The 15,551-nt window shown below is 47.1% G+C and overlaps 1 protein-coding gene across 7 annotated transcripts in view; it reads left to right on the top strand.

Moving 5' to 3' along the window:
• The window catches only part of LOC123759407 (transmembrane ascorbate-dependent reductase CYB561), a 107,247-nt gene that overhangs the window by 69,383 nt on the left and 22,313 nt on the right, over positions 1-15,551 (top strand). The window contains exon 1 of one of the 7 annotated variants that reach the window (XM_045744425.2): positions 13,826-13,948. The exons of the other annotated variants lie outside the window; for them this stretch is intronic. Coding sequence (XP_045600381.1) covers positions 13,923-13,948 — 26 coding nt within the window. The 5' untranslated portion in view covers positions 13,826-13,922. Of the gene's footprint in view, positions 1-13,825; positions 13,949-15,551 lie in introns of those variants that run through there. 7 annotated transcript variants of the gene reach the window in all.

Genomic DNA, 15,551 nt, shown 5'->3' with positions numbered 1-15,551 from the left:
ATCCAACATATCTGTCTGTCTCCCACGCTACTGAATGACTCATCTGTCTGCCCGCCCGTCCACCTGTCTGCTCTCCCGTCCGTCTAGTTGTGTGTTTGTATCCTAATATCCAAGACAGCATATGTGAAATGACAGGAGCAGCGACATTCAGCGTTATGTTGTGTCAGGTTTCGGGAGGCTGTCTCGTGTGTGTGTGTGTGTGTGTGTGTGTGTGTGTGTGTGTGTGTGTGTGTGTGTGTGTGTGTGTGTGTGTGTGCGTGTGCGTTCTATATCATGTTCTTGTACACGTTCTTCCGTTCCTTCCCCGTCTCTCCTCCCCGTCCACCACTCCTCCTCCAGTGTCTCAGGACATCATATTCTCTTTTATGACCCGACATTAAATTATGATTGTGTTACTAGCGCCATCTTGCGGCACCTCGCCTGACTCGCCCCGTTTTCTGTGGAAGGACCAGGCTCTTGTTTTCTGTGTACTGATGGACCAGGCTCTTGTGTTCTGTGTACTGATGGACCAGACTCTTGTGTTGTGTGTAGTGATGGACCAGGCTCTTGTGTTGTGTGTACTGATGGACCAGACTCTTGTGTTGTGTGTACTGATGGACCAGGCTCTTGTGTTGTGTGTACTGATGGACCAGGCTCTTGTGTTGTGTGTACTGATGGACCAGGCTCTTGTGTTGTGTGTACTGATGGACCAGGCTCTTGTGTTGTGTGTACTGATGGACCAGGCTCTTGTGTTCTGTGTATTGAAGGCCATACACCCTGTGTGTGTATTGAAGGCCATACACCCTGTGTGTGTATTGAAGGTCATACACCCTGTGTGTGTATTGAAGGTCATACACCCTGTGTGTGTATTGAAGGTCATACACCCTGTGTGTGTATTGAAGGTCATACACCCTGTGTGTGTATTGAAGGTCATACACCCTGTGTGTGTATTGAAGGTCATACACCCTGTGTGTGTATTGAAGGTCATACACCCTGTGTGTGTATTGAAGGTCATACACCCTGTGTGTGTATTGAAGGTCATACACCCTGTGTGTGTATTGAAGGTCATACACCCTGTGTGTGTATCGAAGGTCATACACCCTGTGTGTGTATTGAAGGCCATACACCCTGCGTGTATTGAAGGGTCATACACCCTGTGTGTATTGAAGGGTCATACACCCTGTGTGTATTGAAGGGTCATACACCCTGTGTGTATTGAAGGCCATACACCCTGTGTGTGTATTGAAGGCCATACACCCTGTGTGTATTGAAGGGCCATACACCCTGTGTGTATTGAAGGCCATACACCCTGTGTGTGTATTGAAGGCCATACACCCTGTGTGTATTGAAGGCCATACACCCTGTGTGTATTGAAGGCCATACACCCTGTGTGTATTGAAGGGTCATACACCCTGTGTGTATTGAAGGGTCATACACCCTGTGTGTATTGAAGGGTCATACACCCTGTGTGTATTGAAGGGTCATACACCCTGTGTGTATTGAAGGCCATACACCCTGTGTGTGTATTGAAGGCCATACACCCTGTGTGTATTGAAGGGTCATACACCCTGTGTGTATTGAAGGGTCATACACCCTGTGTGTATTGAAGGGTCATACACCCTGTGTGTGTATTGAAGGGTCATACACCCTGTGTGTGTATTGAAGGGTCATACACCCTGTGTGTATTGAAGGGCCATACACCCTGTGTGTGTATTGAAGGCCATACACCCTGTGTGTGTATTGAAGGCCATACACCCTGTGTGTGTATTGAAGGGCCATACACCCTGTGTGTGTATTGAAGGCCATACACCCTGTGTGTATTGAAGGGTCATACACCCTGTGTGTATTGAAGGGTCATACACCCTGTGTGTATTGAAGGGTCATACACCCTGTGTGTATTGAAGGCCATACCCCCTGTGTGTATTGAAGGGTCATACATCCTGTGTGTATTGAAGGGTCATACACCCTGTGTGTGTATTGAAGGCCATACACCCTGTGTGTATTGAAGGGTCATACATCCTGTGTGTATTGAAGGGTCATACACCCTGTGTGTATTGAAGGGTCATACACCCTGTGTGTATTGAAGGGTCATACACCCTGTGTGTATTGAAGGCCATACACCCTGTGTGTGTATTGAAGGCCATACACCCTGTGTGTTTGAGTGTGTTTATATATAATTTATATAATGCTCGCTAAAGAGTAGAGTATATAAACTGAGAATGATGGACACAAATATCATTTTAGAGGTGAATACTGGAGATTGATTAAGGCGGGTTGCTCACTCACCTTGTACTCACCTAGTTGTGCTTGCGGGGGTTGAGCTTTGGCTCTTTGGTCCCGCCTCTCTGTGTTATTACACTTGAAATATTAATAAATACATCTGTAGGAGGAAGATGTGGGCTAAGAAGGAAGTGAGGGGAGTGTTTGTGTGGAGTGGGCGAAGAGCGTGATAATTTATATAATTAAATATCTTGTAAGGTTATCTTGTGTCTGGACCACCTGGTAGTGAAATGTGAGTAGTGAGTTCCGTAGAGTTATTACATCCTAACTCCTTGCCACCTGTGATAATCAAGCTCCGGGTGCCTTATTCAGAGCTGCCTGGAACCTGGAACTTTGCAATTATTATTATATTCATTCTCGTGTTGTTGCGGATATCCTCATAATATATCCAAGGTTAGCAGTAGAGACTACTGGTCACATGGCCCTTCATGACTAACTATACTGCGAGATGGGCACTTTTAGCATCACGTAGTATGAGCTACAGATGATGTTGTGGCTGTGTGTGGCAGTATGTGGCTGTGTATGACAGTATGTGGCTATGTGTGGCAGTATGTGGCTGTGTGTGGCAGTATGTGGTAGTGTGTATGACTGTGTGGCTGTGTATGACAGTATGTGGCTATGTGTGGCAGTGTGTGGCTGTGTGTGACTGTGTGTGGCAGTGTGTGACTGTGGCAGTGTAGCCGTGTGTGTGGCAGTGTGTGAGTGAGCTAGCGAGGGAGCAGACAGCCCCCTCCCTGTCTATTACAGCTTCATTAATCAACAGCTGAGCGCACCCCTCCCCAAGCCTGTCACTCGCGCGACGCCCTTGTTAGTCTATCCCCCCCCCTCACCCCTCACCCTGGTCTGTCCCTCCCCCGTGGTCCCGTGCTGGTCTGTCCCTCAGCATACCCGTCACCTCACACCCTGGGAGACCCTCACCCTAGGAGACCTCACACCCTGGGAGACCTTCACCTCATGCTTCATCACTCTCGGAGCGTGAGTGGGTGGGTGCACTCATGCTACAGCGTGACACAGTGTTATTACCCTCACCACACTACCCCCTATCCCTTCCTCTGCCACCCTCGTCTCAGACGCCCTCTCCAGGAGTGGTTTAAGACTCATTTCTTCCTTACCGGCTGGTTAAGCACCTCCCTCGCTCCAGACCTCGATTCACTTCACTAATTTCAATTTTCTTCCTTCCATTCACTGTTATTCTTCTCCTTTGACCTCATTCTTTCCCTCCCTTACTGTCCTCCCTCCCTACCTCCGCTGTTCTCCCTCCCTAACCTAACCTAACCTTCTTACCTTCTCCATTACCTACCTCCTCCGTAAGGTACATTAGCCCCAACATCGTCCTGCTTTTGTCACAGTGGTCTGTCCTTCTCCTGGGGGCAATATGTGGCCCCAAGGGTCCCCCCTCTCGCCTGGGGCAGGGACAGGGGATCCCCGGGTCCGTATCTCCCCCTGCCTGCCACAGACTCTCCAATCCCGGCAACATTCCTACTCCAGGCAGAAGGCCATTAGTGAAATTGAGAAGAATCAAAAAAATTGATCCTCCTATGCGGCGTCCAGAGCAAAAACCACTCCAGGTATTGGGGCCGCGCGTGAGGCAGATGGAACATTCCATTTCCACTACAACAAACAATCATGAATGAAATTCTGAAGACATTTCGGTGCTGTATTCAGTGACCCCCCTCGTCCTACAGGCACTGGAGCAGTCTACTCCTCGTCCTACAGGCACTGGAGCAGTGTACTCCTCGTCCTACAGGCACTGGAGCAGTGTACTCCTCGTCCTACAGGCACTGGAGCAGTGTACTCCTCGTCCTACAGGCACTGGAGCAGTGTACTCCTCGTCCTACAGGCACTGGAGCAGTGTACTCCTCGTCCTACAGGCACTGGAGCAGTGTACTCCTCGTCCTACAGGCACTGGAGCAGTGTACTCCTCGTCCTACAGGCACTGGAGCAGTGTACTCCTCGTCCTACAGGCACTGGAGCAGTCAGTGTACTCCTCGTCCTACAGGCACTGGAGCAGTGTACTCCTCGTCCTACAGGCACTGGAGCAGTGTACTCCTCGTCCTACAGGCACTGGAGCAGTCAGTGTACTCCTCGTCCTACAGGCACTGGAGCAGTGTACTCCTCGTCCTACAGGCACTGGAGCAGTGTACTCCTCGTCCTACAGACACTGGAGCAGTCAGTGTACTCCTCGTCCTACAGGCACTGGAGCAGTGTACTCCTCGTCCTACAGGCACTGGAGCAGTGTACTCCTCGTCCTACAGACACTGGAGCAGTCAGTGTACTCCTCGTCCTACAGGCACTGGAGCAGTGTACTCCTCGTCCTACAGGCACTGGAGCAGTGTACTCCTCGTCCTACAGGCACTGGAGCAGTCAGTGTACTCCTCGTCCTACAGGCACTGGAGCAGTGTACTCCTCGTCCTACAGGCACTGGAGCAGTGTACTCCTCGTCCTACAGGCACTGGAGCAGTGTACTCCTCGTCCTACAGACACTGGAGCAGTGTACTCCTCGTCCTACAGACACTGGAGCAGTCAGTGTACTCCTCGTCCTACAGACACTGGAGCAGTCAGTGTCCTCGTCCTACAGACAATAGAGCAGTAAAGACACAAGTCTTGTAGCGTCATCATCTCATGCCTCGGGTGTGGCCGTGCCCAGCATCACTGGTCCTCAACATGCCATTAGAGAGTGAGCCTAGGCACCGGAGTCGTCCCGGCCACAATCACCGGGTATTGCGCCAACCTTCAAAATGTCAGATTGGCAAACACGAAGAAGTACACAAAAACAGAACTTTATAAAACGCAATGAAACCACACACTAGACCAAATAAAACAAAAGACAGGGGAATGGTAATGTCGGAAGACCTTACTTTTAAAGAAATCCTATATAAATTATAATTATATATAGAATCATAATATAATCTTGGAAAATAATAAAGGGTTCCAAAGTTGCACACTGAAATTATTGAGACCCAGGTACATGACAGATTATGTCAAATAACCCTATTGAAAAGCAAGGGTGCCATAGGTGCTCTTAAAGACAATGGTTATATACAGTGTGGGGCCGTGGGTCGACACACTCCCTCTAAATATAACTAGCAGATCTTTTTCGGCGTTCATTTGGAAACTTGATAAGCACCTCCTATGAGTAACTGATCAACTAGGCTGTGATTCCTACGTCAGACGTAGGGACGAGACCGGGTTGGTGGACGAGGCCGGGCTGGTGGACGAGGCCGGGCTGGTGGACGAGGCCGGGCTGGTGGACGAGGCCGGGCTGGTGGACGAGGCCGGGCTGGTGGACGAGGCCGGGCTGGTGGACGAGGCCGGGCTGGTGGACGAGGCCGGGCTGGTGGACGAGGCCGGGCTGGTGGACGAGGCCGGGCTGGTGGACGAACCCAGGCTGGTGGACGAGGCCAGGCGGCGAGACTGGAAGACGAGGCGGGCGACTACGCTTCAGGACAAAGCGGTGCAAGTACGGACGAAGCGGACCATGACTGGAGGGCCAGACAGGAGCCCTCTTGACCTGCTGACATTTGCCATGTTCCTCTGACAAAGTTGGTGGTGGGGAGCGTGGGGTGGTGGGGAGCGTGGGGTGGTGGGGAGCGTGGGGTGGTGGGGGGAGGCTTGAGCTGATGGGAGAGTGATGCGTTGGGATCTCCCTCTCACAGAGCCGGACTAACAGTGTTACCTGTTAATCCTGGTAATGGCTGCGTGCGTTCACCCGCTCGTCAAGTGACATTCAACCCCGTAGATAAAATGTTAAAACTGTCAGTTTTTTAATGCGAGAAACAATGTATGCAAATTACGCCAACACTGCATTGTTGTTCGTTACTGCTGAGCTGTGTCATGATGTTTAGGATATGTTATTTCAGAACTCATTGTTTTCAAATATTTCGGTTGAAGCCTATCACCTCCAAGGAGTGCCGGACCAACCGGGCTGTGGTGGGTATGTGGGCCTGCGGGCCGCTCCAAGCAACAGCCTGGTGGACCAAACTCTCACAAGTCAAGTCTGGCCTCGGGCCGGGCTTGGGGAGTAGAAGATCTCCCAGAACCCCATCAACCAGGTATCAACCAGGTACCTACGATATCTAAAAGCGAAGACTTGCGAGTTACGATTAGTAGGGATTCGTAGTCCTCAAAAGAATATAAATATCAATGTATGGAATAAAGCAGATATCATACTGGGATTTACTCTTAGAAGCGTTACCAACAAGACACCTAATGTTCTTCAACTCTCTCGAGAGAGAGCACTTGTCAGGCCCAAATTAAGATTATGCGGTTCAGTTTTGGTCGCCATATTATGGAATATAAATCAATTCACTTGAACGCGTACAGTAAAGGATAACAAAAGTTAGTCCTCCCACGAACTACAAACTTTCCTTTTGAAGATAAAAGCCTTATTTACATTCTAGAGAAAGACGAATAGTAAGAGGTAACATGACTCAAGGTATAAATGGATATGATAACTATGATGTAAAGAATTTTTTTTTAAATATATCAGCACCAAAAAAGAATACGAAGCAAAAGTACAATACGTGAAAATCTGTTTGGTACACAGTCGATATTTTGATGATAACATTGGCAGTAGCTGCAGGTTTTATAGTGGCGTGGCTAGCACCCGCCCCAACGGCCAGCACGGCTAGCACCCGCCCCAACGGTCAGCACGGCTAGCACCCGCCCCAACGGCCAGCACGGCTAGCACCCGCCCCAACGGTCAGCACGGCTAGCACCCGCCCCAACGGTCAGCACGGCTAGCACCCGCCCCAACGGCCAGCACGGCTAGCACCCGCCCCAACGGCCAGCACGGCTAGCACCCGCCCCAACGGCCAGCACGGCTAGCACCCGCCCCAACGGCCAGCACGGCTAGCACCCGCCCCAACGGCCAGCACGGCTAGCACCCGCCCCAACGGCCAGCACGGCTAGCACCCGCCCCAACGGCCAGCACGGCTAGCACCCGCCCCAACGGCCAGCACGGCCAGCACCCGCCCCAACGGCCAGCACAGCTAACAACACCTTCAAACCTAATTACCGCGGGGGGAAGTGTTGGGAGGGCGCCCAACCCCACACGTCAGGATATAATGGAAGTGAAGATGTGCTTGTGTTACGGGCTCACCATAGCCCGTGCTACATGGAACTCTTGTTAACGAGTAGCTAAATCTGAAACATCATCATCTTGTGACCTACTGTGGGCAAGTGTTGGTTAACTCTATCATCACCACCCACACGCCTTGGTGTATTGTGCAGACCACACATACGCACGCGTATGTGTGTTTACTCACCTGTTTGTGCCTGCAGGATCGAACTTAATCTCTTGAATCCAGCTTTTCCATCCGCCGGTTTTCTAATACAATGACTCCTGACCTATTTCCCTATCGTATATATTTTTTACAATATGATTCCATTCCATGCCCTCTAGTTCTATTGGTATTTTCCCACTCTATCAATCCCCCGAAGTATTTTCTATTTTTCTATTATGTCTCTCCTCTCTCCTCTGTCCTCTTTTCTAGCGTTGTCATGTCTAGTTATTTTAAGTCTTTCTTCAGTCCTCATCTCTTGCAGCTCTGGGATGAGCCTCGTTGCAAATTTCTGAACCTTTTTCAGGTTTCCTTAAGTGTTTTTTTTAAATGAAGGGTTCCATGATGTGGCAGCACACTCTAAAACTAATCTCACGTAGGCCTCCCTACTTTTAGGTTCCTGGATGATGATGTGTTTTTTGGAAGAGTATGCTGCTGATGTTATCCTATTTATATGAGCTTCTGCAGTTAGGTTTGTTGAAATCCAGTAGCCATTTCTGGCAGCAACTCTGCAGCGTATATAAGTCATGTTGACTAAACCACACACTAGAAGGTGAAGGGACGACGACGTTTCGGTCCGTCCTGGACCATTCTCAAGTCGATTGTCGATCGACTTGAGAATGTCGACTTGTCGATCAAGTCGATTGTCGATTGACTGTGACCATTTTCACAATCGACTTGAGAATGGTCCAGAACGAACCGAAACGTCGTCGTCCCTTCACTTTCTTGTGTATGGTCTGGTCAACATATTTCAGCCACGTTATTTGTGACTCCTCGTCTGCGTATACAAGTCATCGTGGTGTGTGTGTGTGGGGGGGGGGGGGCGTGTATTGATAGTGTATGCAGGGATGTGGGGGGGGGGCGTGTATTGATAGTGTATGCAGCGATGTGGGGGGTGGGGCAGGGGACAGGTGGGGAGCAGAGGGGTGGGGGGGGTGGGGGGTCTAGCTTCTCTCACTATCGATCCCGCTGATCCTTCACCCCTCCCCCCCCCCTTCCCCAAACACCTCACCATCAGGACACCCCCCTCCCCCCCCCCCACTTCCCTACTATACTATACCTGTCTCTCATGACTATCTCTGCTCCCCAGCTGGTCCTCGGGCGTGGATTAAATCACACACACACACACACACACACACACACACACACACACACACACACACACACACACACACACACACACACACACACACAACGAGGGGACATGGGTGGAAACTGGAAACTCAGATGAGTCACAGAGATGTTAGGAAGTTTTCTTTTAGCGTGAGAGTAGTGGAAAAATGGAATGCACTTGGGGAACAGGTTGTGGAAGCAAACTCTATTCATAATTTTAAAATTAGGTATGATAGGGAAATGGGACAGGAGTCATTGCTGTAAACAACCGATGGCTGGAAAGGCGGGATCCAAGAGCCAATGCTCGATCCTGCAAGCACAAATAGGTGATTACAAATAGGTGAGTACACACACAGTTTAACACAGGAAAGTGTAAAGTAATAAATTAGGTGAAGGGAGCAAGAGGCTGAACACAAGGACCATCTGGGAGGTGATATCCTGCAAGAGTCAAGTAGAGAGAAAGATCTGGGGGCTGATATCACACCGAACTTGTCCCCAGAGGCCCACATCATATGAATATCATCAGCGGCATATGCTAGATTGACCAACATAAGAACTGCCTTTAGAAACTTGTGTAAGAAATCATTCAGAACCTTGTATACCATTTATGTCAGACCAATATTGGAGTATGCAGCTCCAGCCTGCAGTCCAGACCTTGTTAAACAGAAGACAAAGTTAGAGAAGATTCAGAGGTATGAGCTACGAAAAAATGCTACGGGGCCTAAACCTCATGCCCCAGGAAGACAGAAGAGTAAGGGGAGACATGATCATCACCTACAAAATTCTCAGAGGAATTGACAGGGTGGACTATTACTATTTAGAATGGGTGGTACACGAACAAGGGGACACAGGTGGAAACTGAGTACCCAAATGAGTCACAGAGACATTAGAAAGAATTTGTTCTGTGTCAGAGTAGTTAACAGATGGAATGCATTAGGCAGTGATGTGGTGGAGGCTGACTCCATACACAGTTTCTAGTGTAGATATGATAGGGCTCAGTAGGCTCCATAATCTGTACAACAGTTGATGGACAGTTGAGAGGCGGGACCCAAGAGCCAAAGCTTCCTACGGTTACTCTCCCCTCTTGAGGCCAGACACGTTGTTTCATCTACCTAAGCTGCTTGTGCAGCGAGTACAACTGTGTGGTCAGATCACCACACAACTCCACCACCAGCTCCCTCACTACAGCTTCCATTATTGGTAGCTAAACACAAGCGTGTTTCAGGAGCTCCAGCAAAATAGAGCGTTTCACTGTGGCGCTAAACGATGTTTCCTCCAAGGAGTGCCGGACCAACAGGGCTGTGGTGGGTATGTGGGCCTGCGGGCCGCTCCAAGCAACACAGCCTGGTGGACCAAATTCTCACAAGTCAGGCCGGGCTTGGGGAGTAGAAGAACTCCCAGAACCCCATCAACCAGGTATCAAGCAGGTATCAGCCACACACAAAGATTGGAGCAGTTATCAGAGACAGTGAATCAGATGATAAGAGCATCACCAGTACTCGCACAAGACTCGGTACTACACTCGTAATGTTCATTGCTTCTCCATTGGGGAAGATTATTTATGTTCAAAATTCTTTGAATATTATTGAAGATGGTGTTAAGCTAGTGGGAAGAATAAGAGACCTGGATTAAAGTCAGTCCTTAAAAATGACCTGATAAAAATGAGTGCAATCAGTAAGGAAAGGCAAATAGAATTCAGTTTGGATAAGTGCTATGTTATAGCATGTTGAATAAGTGAAACTAAGCCATATTCCTTCTACAGAACTTGCTAAAAGACGGTAAAGAACTCGTACAAGGAAAGTGATCCAGGAGCAGTATTGGATAACCAACTGTCTCTGGTGTCGGGTGCAAAGCGACCAGCATCACTGGTCCTGAACATCCTGCTAGAGATTAGCAGTAGGGAACTGCCTTGATGAACAAAACCTGACCGTATGCAGGCACTAAGTCCCAGTCAGTAAGATTGACTGATTGATTAAGATTAAGCTAACCAGGAGGTGGCACGGGCATGAATAGCCCGTAAGTGGTAGATTTTATTTTTTTATTTTAGTGAATGTATAGTGTGTGTTAGGTCGCATTTAAATCGTCAGGCTGCTATCGCCTGAAGTAGTGAATAGTGAAGTTGTGAATAGTGAAGTGGAGATAGTGAAGTAGTGGCTTTTCAGTGACTGGAAGAAGATGCATTCCCTCTGGGTTCACCAATCTGCCAGTTGCTTCTATAACCTAGACTGAGACAGTAAGGGGCTGAAGTTGAGACTCCCGACCCATACGTCCTGGAGATAAAAGGGAGTGACGACGTTTGCGTCAGTCCTGGACCATTACCCAAGTCGTGTGAAGAAAGAGTGATAGAGAACGTGATCTGATTCACCTTCAGGCTCTCCTCTTTCACTTTTGTGTTATCTCCTTTGTCTCTGTTTCACCTCTTTCTCTTCGCCATTAGGCCTTTTTAAATTTTCTTTATCTCTATAAATTCCTATGATATACTTCAACCCGCATGTTCTTACATTCTACACTCCCTTTATCACACTTTATTTACACAGGATTATGCGTCTAAAACTATAAACTAATCTGAGGGACTCGATTCCATCAGGCGGGAAGTAAAGCCTCTGGTTACCTCCGCCACCGGCACCTACACCTCATCCAGTCCTTCCTGCCAGCACATATTTTCATCCTGTGTACACTCGAGAGCGCCCCGCGCACCTGAGTAATTTAGTGTTTCATTCTTCTCCCCGCTGCTGCCACTCCTGCAGACCTCCTCAGTCGCCCTCGCTCCGCCTCGCTCCTTGTTTATTGTGTAAACTGCTCCAGGTCTGGGAACTCTGCCCCCCCCCTCCCTCCCGTAACAACAAAGTCCAGGTGAACAATGCACCCTTTGAGCAGGACTTACTCCCTCATGGCTGCTGTGGCGGTTTTGTCCAGGTTCTCCAGCGAGTAACAGCAAGTCACTCGGGTCGTCCCTCCCAGGTAACAACGAAAATATGTTCAACACCTGATTAATATTGTTTAAATTATGAGGCAATTTGTGAAGGCAAACATTGTGAGCACTGAGGGAATGTTGCATGTTGGAGGGAGGGAGGGAGGGAGGGAGACTCCACGTCTACTTATATATGCTCCTTGAGCTGGGGGAGAGACTACGTTTCTACTTATATGTATTCCTGGGATTTAGTGGCCTCGCCGCCCGCTTTCTGCTCAGACTTATTTGCAGCTTTGCAGCTGCACATGCTTGCAGCTGGTAAGCCAACGTTGGTACCCACATTATGTTCACCTAGAGCCGCCCTGGGCACCCTGTCCAGGGCTCTATTGCTCTTCCATTTCATATTTCTTATGTTCTTGTAAGCTTCTCGTGAGAACTTTCCCCCTGTCCTCGCCTGCTCTGGCGTGTTCTCCTTCCCGTCACTGTGTGGGGGAGTGCCACAGGTGCCAGTTGTGGGGTGTGTGGCACAGGTGCCAGTTGTGGGGTGTGTGGCACAGGTGCCGGTGTGTGTTCAGCTTTGACTCTTTGGTCCCGCCTCTCAACTCTCAATCAACTGGTGTACAGGTTCCTGAGCCTACTGGGCTCTATCATATCTGCATTTGAATCTGTGTATGGAGTCAGTCTCCACCACATCACTGCTTAAGGCATTCCATTTATTAACTACTCTCACACTTAAAAAATTATTTCTAATGTCTCTACGTTAGTTCTTTCCTTGTGCGAGTACCACCCATGCTAAATAAAAAAAAATTCTATTCAGTCGATTCCCCTGAGAATCTTGTCTGGTCCCGATTTGATTGGTCTGACATATGCTGTAGGGAAGGACAGAGGTGCTAGTATGTGGGGCTGTGGCAAAGGTGCGAGTGAGTGAGAGTGTGGCAGAGGTGCGAGTGTGTGGTGTCAGAATCATAAAATAATAACAGGATACTTAAAAGAAACCATTACGCTGGCCAGGCTGGTCGTGGGGGGATGGGGGGGGGTCCAAGGCAGTAATGAAGAAGTCTGTCGTCCTGGTGGGAATACACAAAGTAACAAGTATACAGTCTGTCCACCGTGAAAACATTTTACACTTTTACAGTTATGTTCGGCATAGCCTCGTGTTATTTGAAGCCTTACCGCTCCTGATCACAGCATGCCTGATGATAACATAATTGTGCGATGAATCACGCTCGGGCTCGTACAGGTGTTGGGTTGCAGGTGCAGAGTTGCTCGTCGGACACTAAACTACCGTCACTTCTTAAATATGCAGTATTTAGGCCAGATCAGGCAAATTGAGGTCCACTTACGGGTTATTCATCCCCGTGCCACCTCTTGGGTCGCTTAATCTTCATCAGTTAATCAATTGAGGTCAATTGCCAGTGGTTTATGCGAGGTTAACCTTGGATGATGGGGGATACAACATTCACAATTGGATACCAGGGGCCAGATTCACGAAAGCACTTACGCAAACATTTACGAACCTGTACATCTTTTCTCAATCTTTGGGGCTTTGTTTACAATTATTAAACAGTTAGCCAGTCATCCGAAGCACCAGGAGGCTGTTTATAACAATAACAACAGCTGAATGGGAAGTTTTCATGCTTGTAAACTGTTTAATAAATGTAACCAAAGACGTCAAAGATTGAATAAAGATGTACACGTTCGTAAGTGCTTGCGTAAGTGCTTTCATGAATCTGGCCCCAGGAGAGATTATACATATGGAAGGACTCCGACATCGTTCACGCACCTCTCTACTATTTTGTTTAGTTTGTGTTCATTAATTTACGTTAATCAAATTCGGTTATGACATTTTGAGGGAAATGTTTAAGTGGCGACGTTTTATAGGCAACACTGTATCACAAGTCAACCCGTTCTCGCACTTTCTTATAGTCAATATTAACTTGTTAAATACGTGCATATGTGACATACTAAACATACTAGTTTACCTTGAAAAGCTTCATAGAAAACACAGACCTTACGGTGTTTTCTATGAAGCTTTTCAAAGTAAACTAGTATGTTTAGTATGTCACATATGCACGTATTTAATAAGTTAATATTGACTATACGAAAGTGCGAGAACGGGTTGCATAAGTACTGCCATGTGCTCGTGTACCTCCATATGTATTTATGTAATGCTACTGGATCCATTCAGTATTGATAAATTGAAAATAAAAACTTGTTAAAATTTCTGGGTATTAGCACCTCGTGTATACCGAGACTGCAGTGTGATAGCAATTTAAGACTCAGCCAAAGTAGTGTAATAAGTGATCAGCCAACAAGAGGACACCAACCTCGGCAGCTGGGAGCTAACACTCACCAACATGTTGATGTCCCCTAAGCAAGTAAGGTAAGTCCCGCTCACTAGCACGGCTCATTAACACGTCTTCACTCCTATCTTAACCTATTATGTTCCTAATGACTACTTAATGTCGCGTAATTACTATTAAAGCCGTCACGGTAGGACTGGTCGGAAGCGGAAGTCACCTCAACTCTTTCTCACAAAATTAGAAAAGCAAACCAAATGTTGTACAGTATAAGGATATACATAATTGAGTAATGGAAATACTTATGTATATATATATATATCATAATGCTATTTGGAGTGATGCTAGTGTATTGACAAAATATATAGTGCCCTGGTGGAAAGGTTATATGCGTGTGTCAGCAGTAGTGGGTCAGCAATTATTTTAGCTGGTTAATATTTTCGTCAACAGTGTGTTTAGTCTTAGTTCAATGTAATCAATTTTATTAAAGCCAAATGCCCATTCAATGGGCTGTAGCAGAGTGAGCAAAACCTCCACCAAGGGTTCAAGTACTGAGCCTCAGTTTTGTTTTAAACTGAATTAATAACTGGTGTTGATCTATTTACTTTGGGTTCAAATTTTTAAATCGTCCACCCCCACGCCCACACAGTGGGTGGTAGTGGTGGTGGTGGTGGGAGGGCTACAGGCACATGGGTAGCAATTTGTTGTGGAATATTTCCACTGTTCTGTAAATTATCGTATAGGAAATATATCATATATGAATGTCACTGATTATTATTAACATCTTTATTGACAAAATTAATTACAATTTTGCCTAATCTGAGGATTTTGATAGTCTTACTAAAGTGAGGATAATGCTAGTATTCACTGTCACGCAGGACAGAGGGTCATACTTAAGACAATAGGTCTAAACTGTAGGCTGAAGCACATATATATCATGGTTACAATCAATGTTTTAATGTGTGGATACGTGAAAACAACTTTCTATTGTGCACTGCCACACAAGGGCAGGGATGGGTTCATAAGTGATACAGCTTAGAAGTAACATAAATAAAAATTGTTCTTCATTCTTTAAAATGGACAAGCAAATTTTGGGTAAATTGTCGTCCAGAACACCTGAGTCAATAAAATAGTTACACAGTTGGTGGTACAAGAGGCTAGGAGGTCTAAAGTCCTTTACGGTTTCACATTCATCAATATAGTGTTCTAGTGAATGCACTGAGAGCAAAGAACCACGTGGTTCGTACTTTGTTATTTTTAGCCAGACCTCATGTCGATATGCTGATATTTATAGACCATATATGCCATGAGGTCTCTTGCCTTTAAGAAAAGAAAAGCCGATTCTGCATATTGTGACGTCATATGGCGTCACACAGTGAACATGGTCGGCCTCGAATCTACTGTTGATGTAGCAATATACATTTAATTTTGCAACTAGTTAATAAAGATTGCAATTTGCTTAGCTAAATGAATTTTGAGGTCAGTCCCTGAGCCCGGTTTGTGCCCCTGTAACCCTTTCCACTACCGCCCACAGGATTAGTATGAGGTGCATAATAAATTAACTAACCTTCGCTTCGAATTAGCGCCCTAAACATTATGAGAACAGTCTAATATGAATATTAATTTAGGCATTTAGCTGTTAACAAGGAATAAATTAGATCATCTTAATTAAATATTAAATTTCAT

The sequence above is a fragment of the Procambarus clarkii genome, chromosome 32, assembly GCF_040958095.1.
Source record: "Procambarus clarkii isolate CNS0578487 chromosome 32, FALCON_Pclarkii_2.0, whole genome shotgun sequence".
Taxonomy (NCBI): Eukaryota; Metazoa; Arthropoda; class Malacostraca; order Decapoda; family Cambaridae; genus Procambarus; species Procambarus clarkii.
Note: the sequence above shows the minus strand (reverse complement) of the source record. Positions and strands in the feature narration are given on the sequence as shown.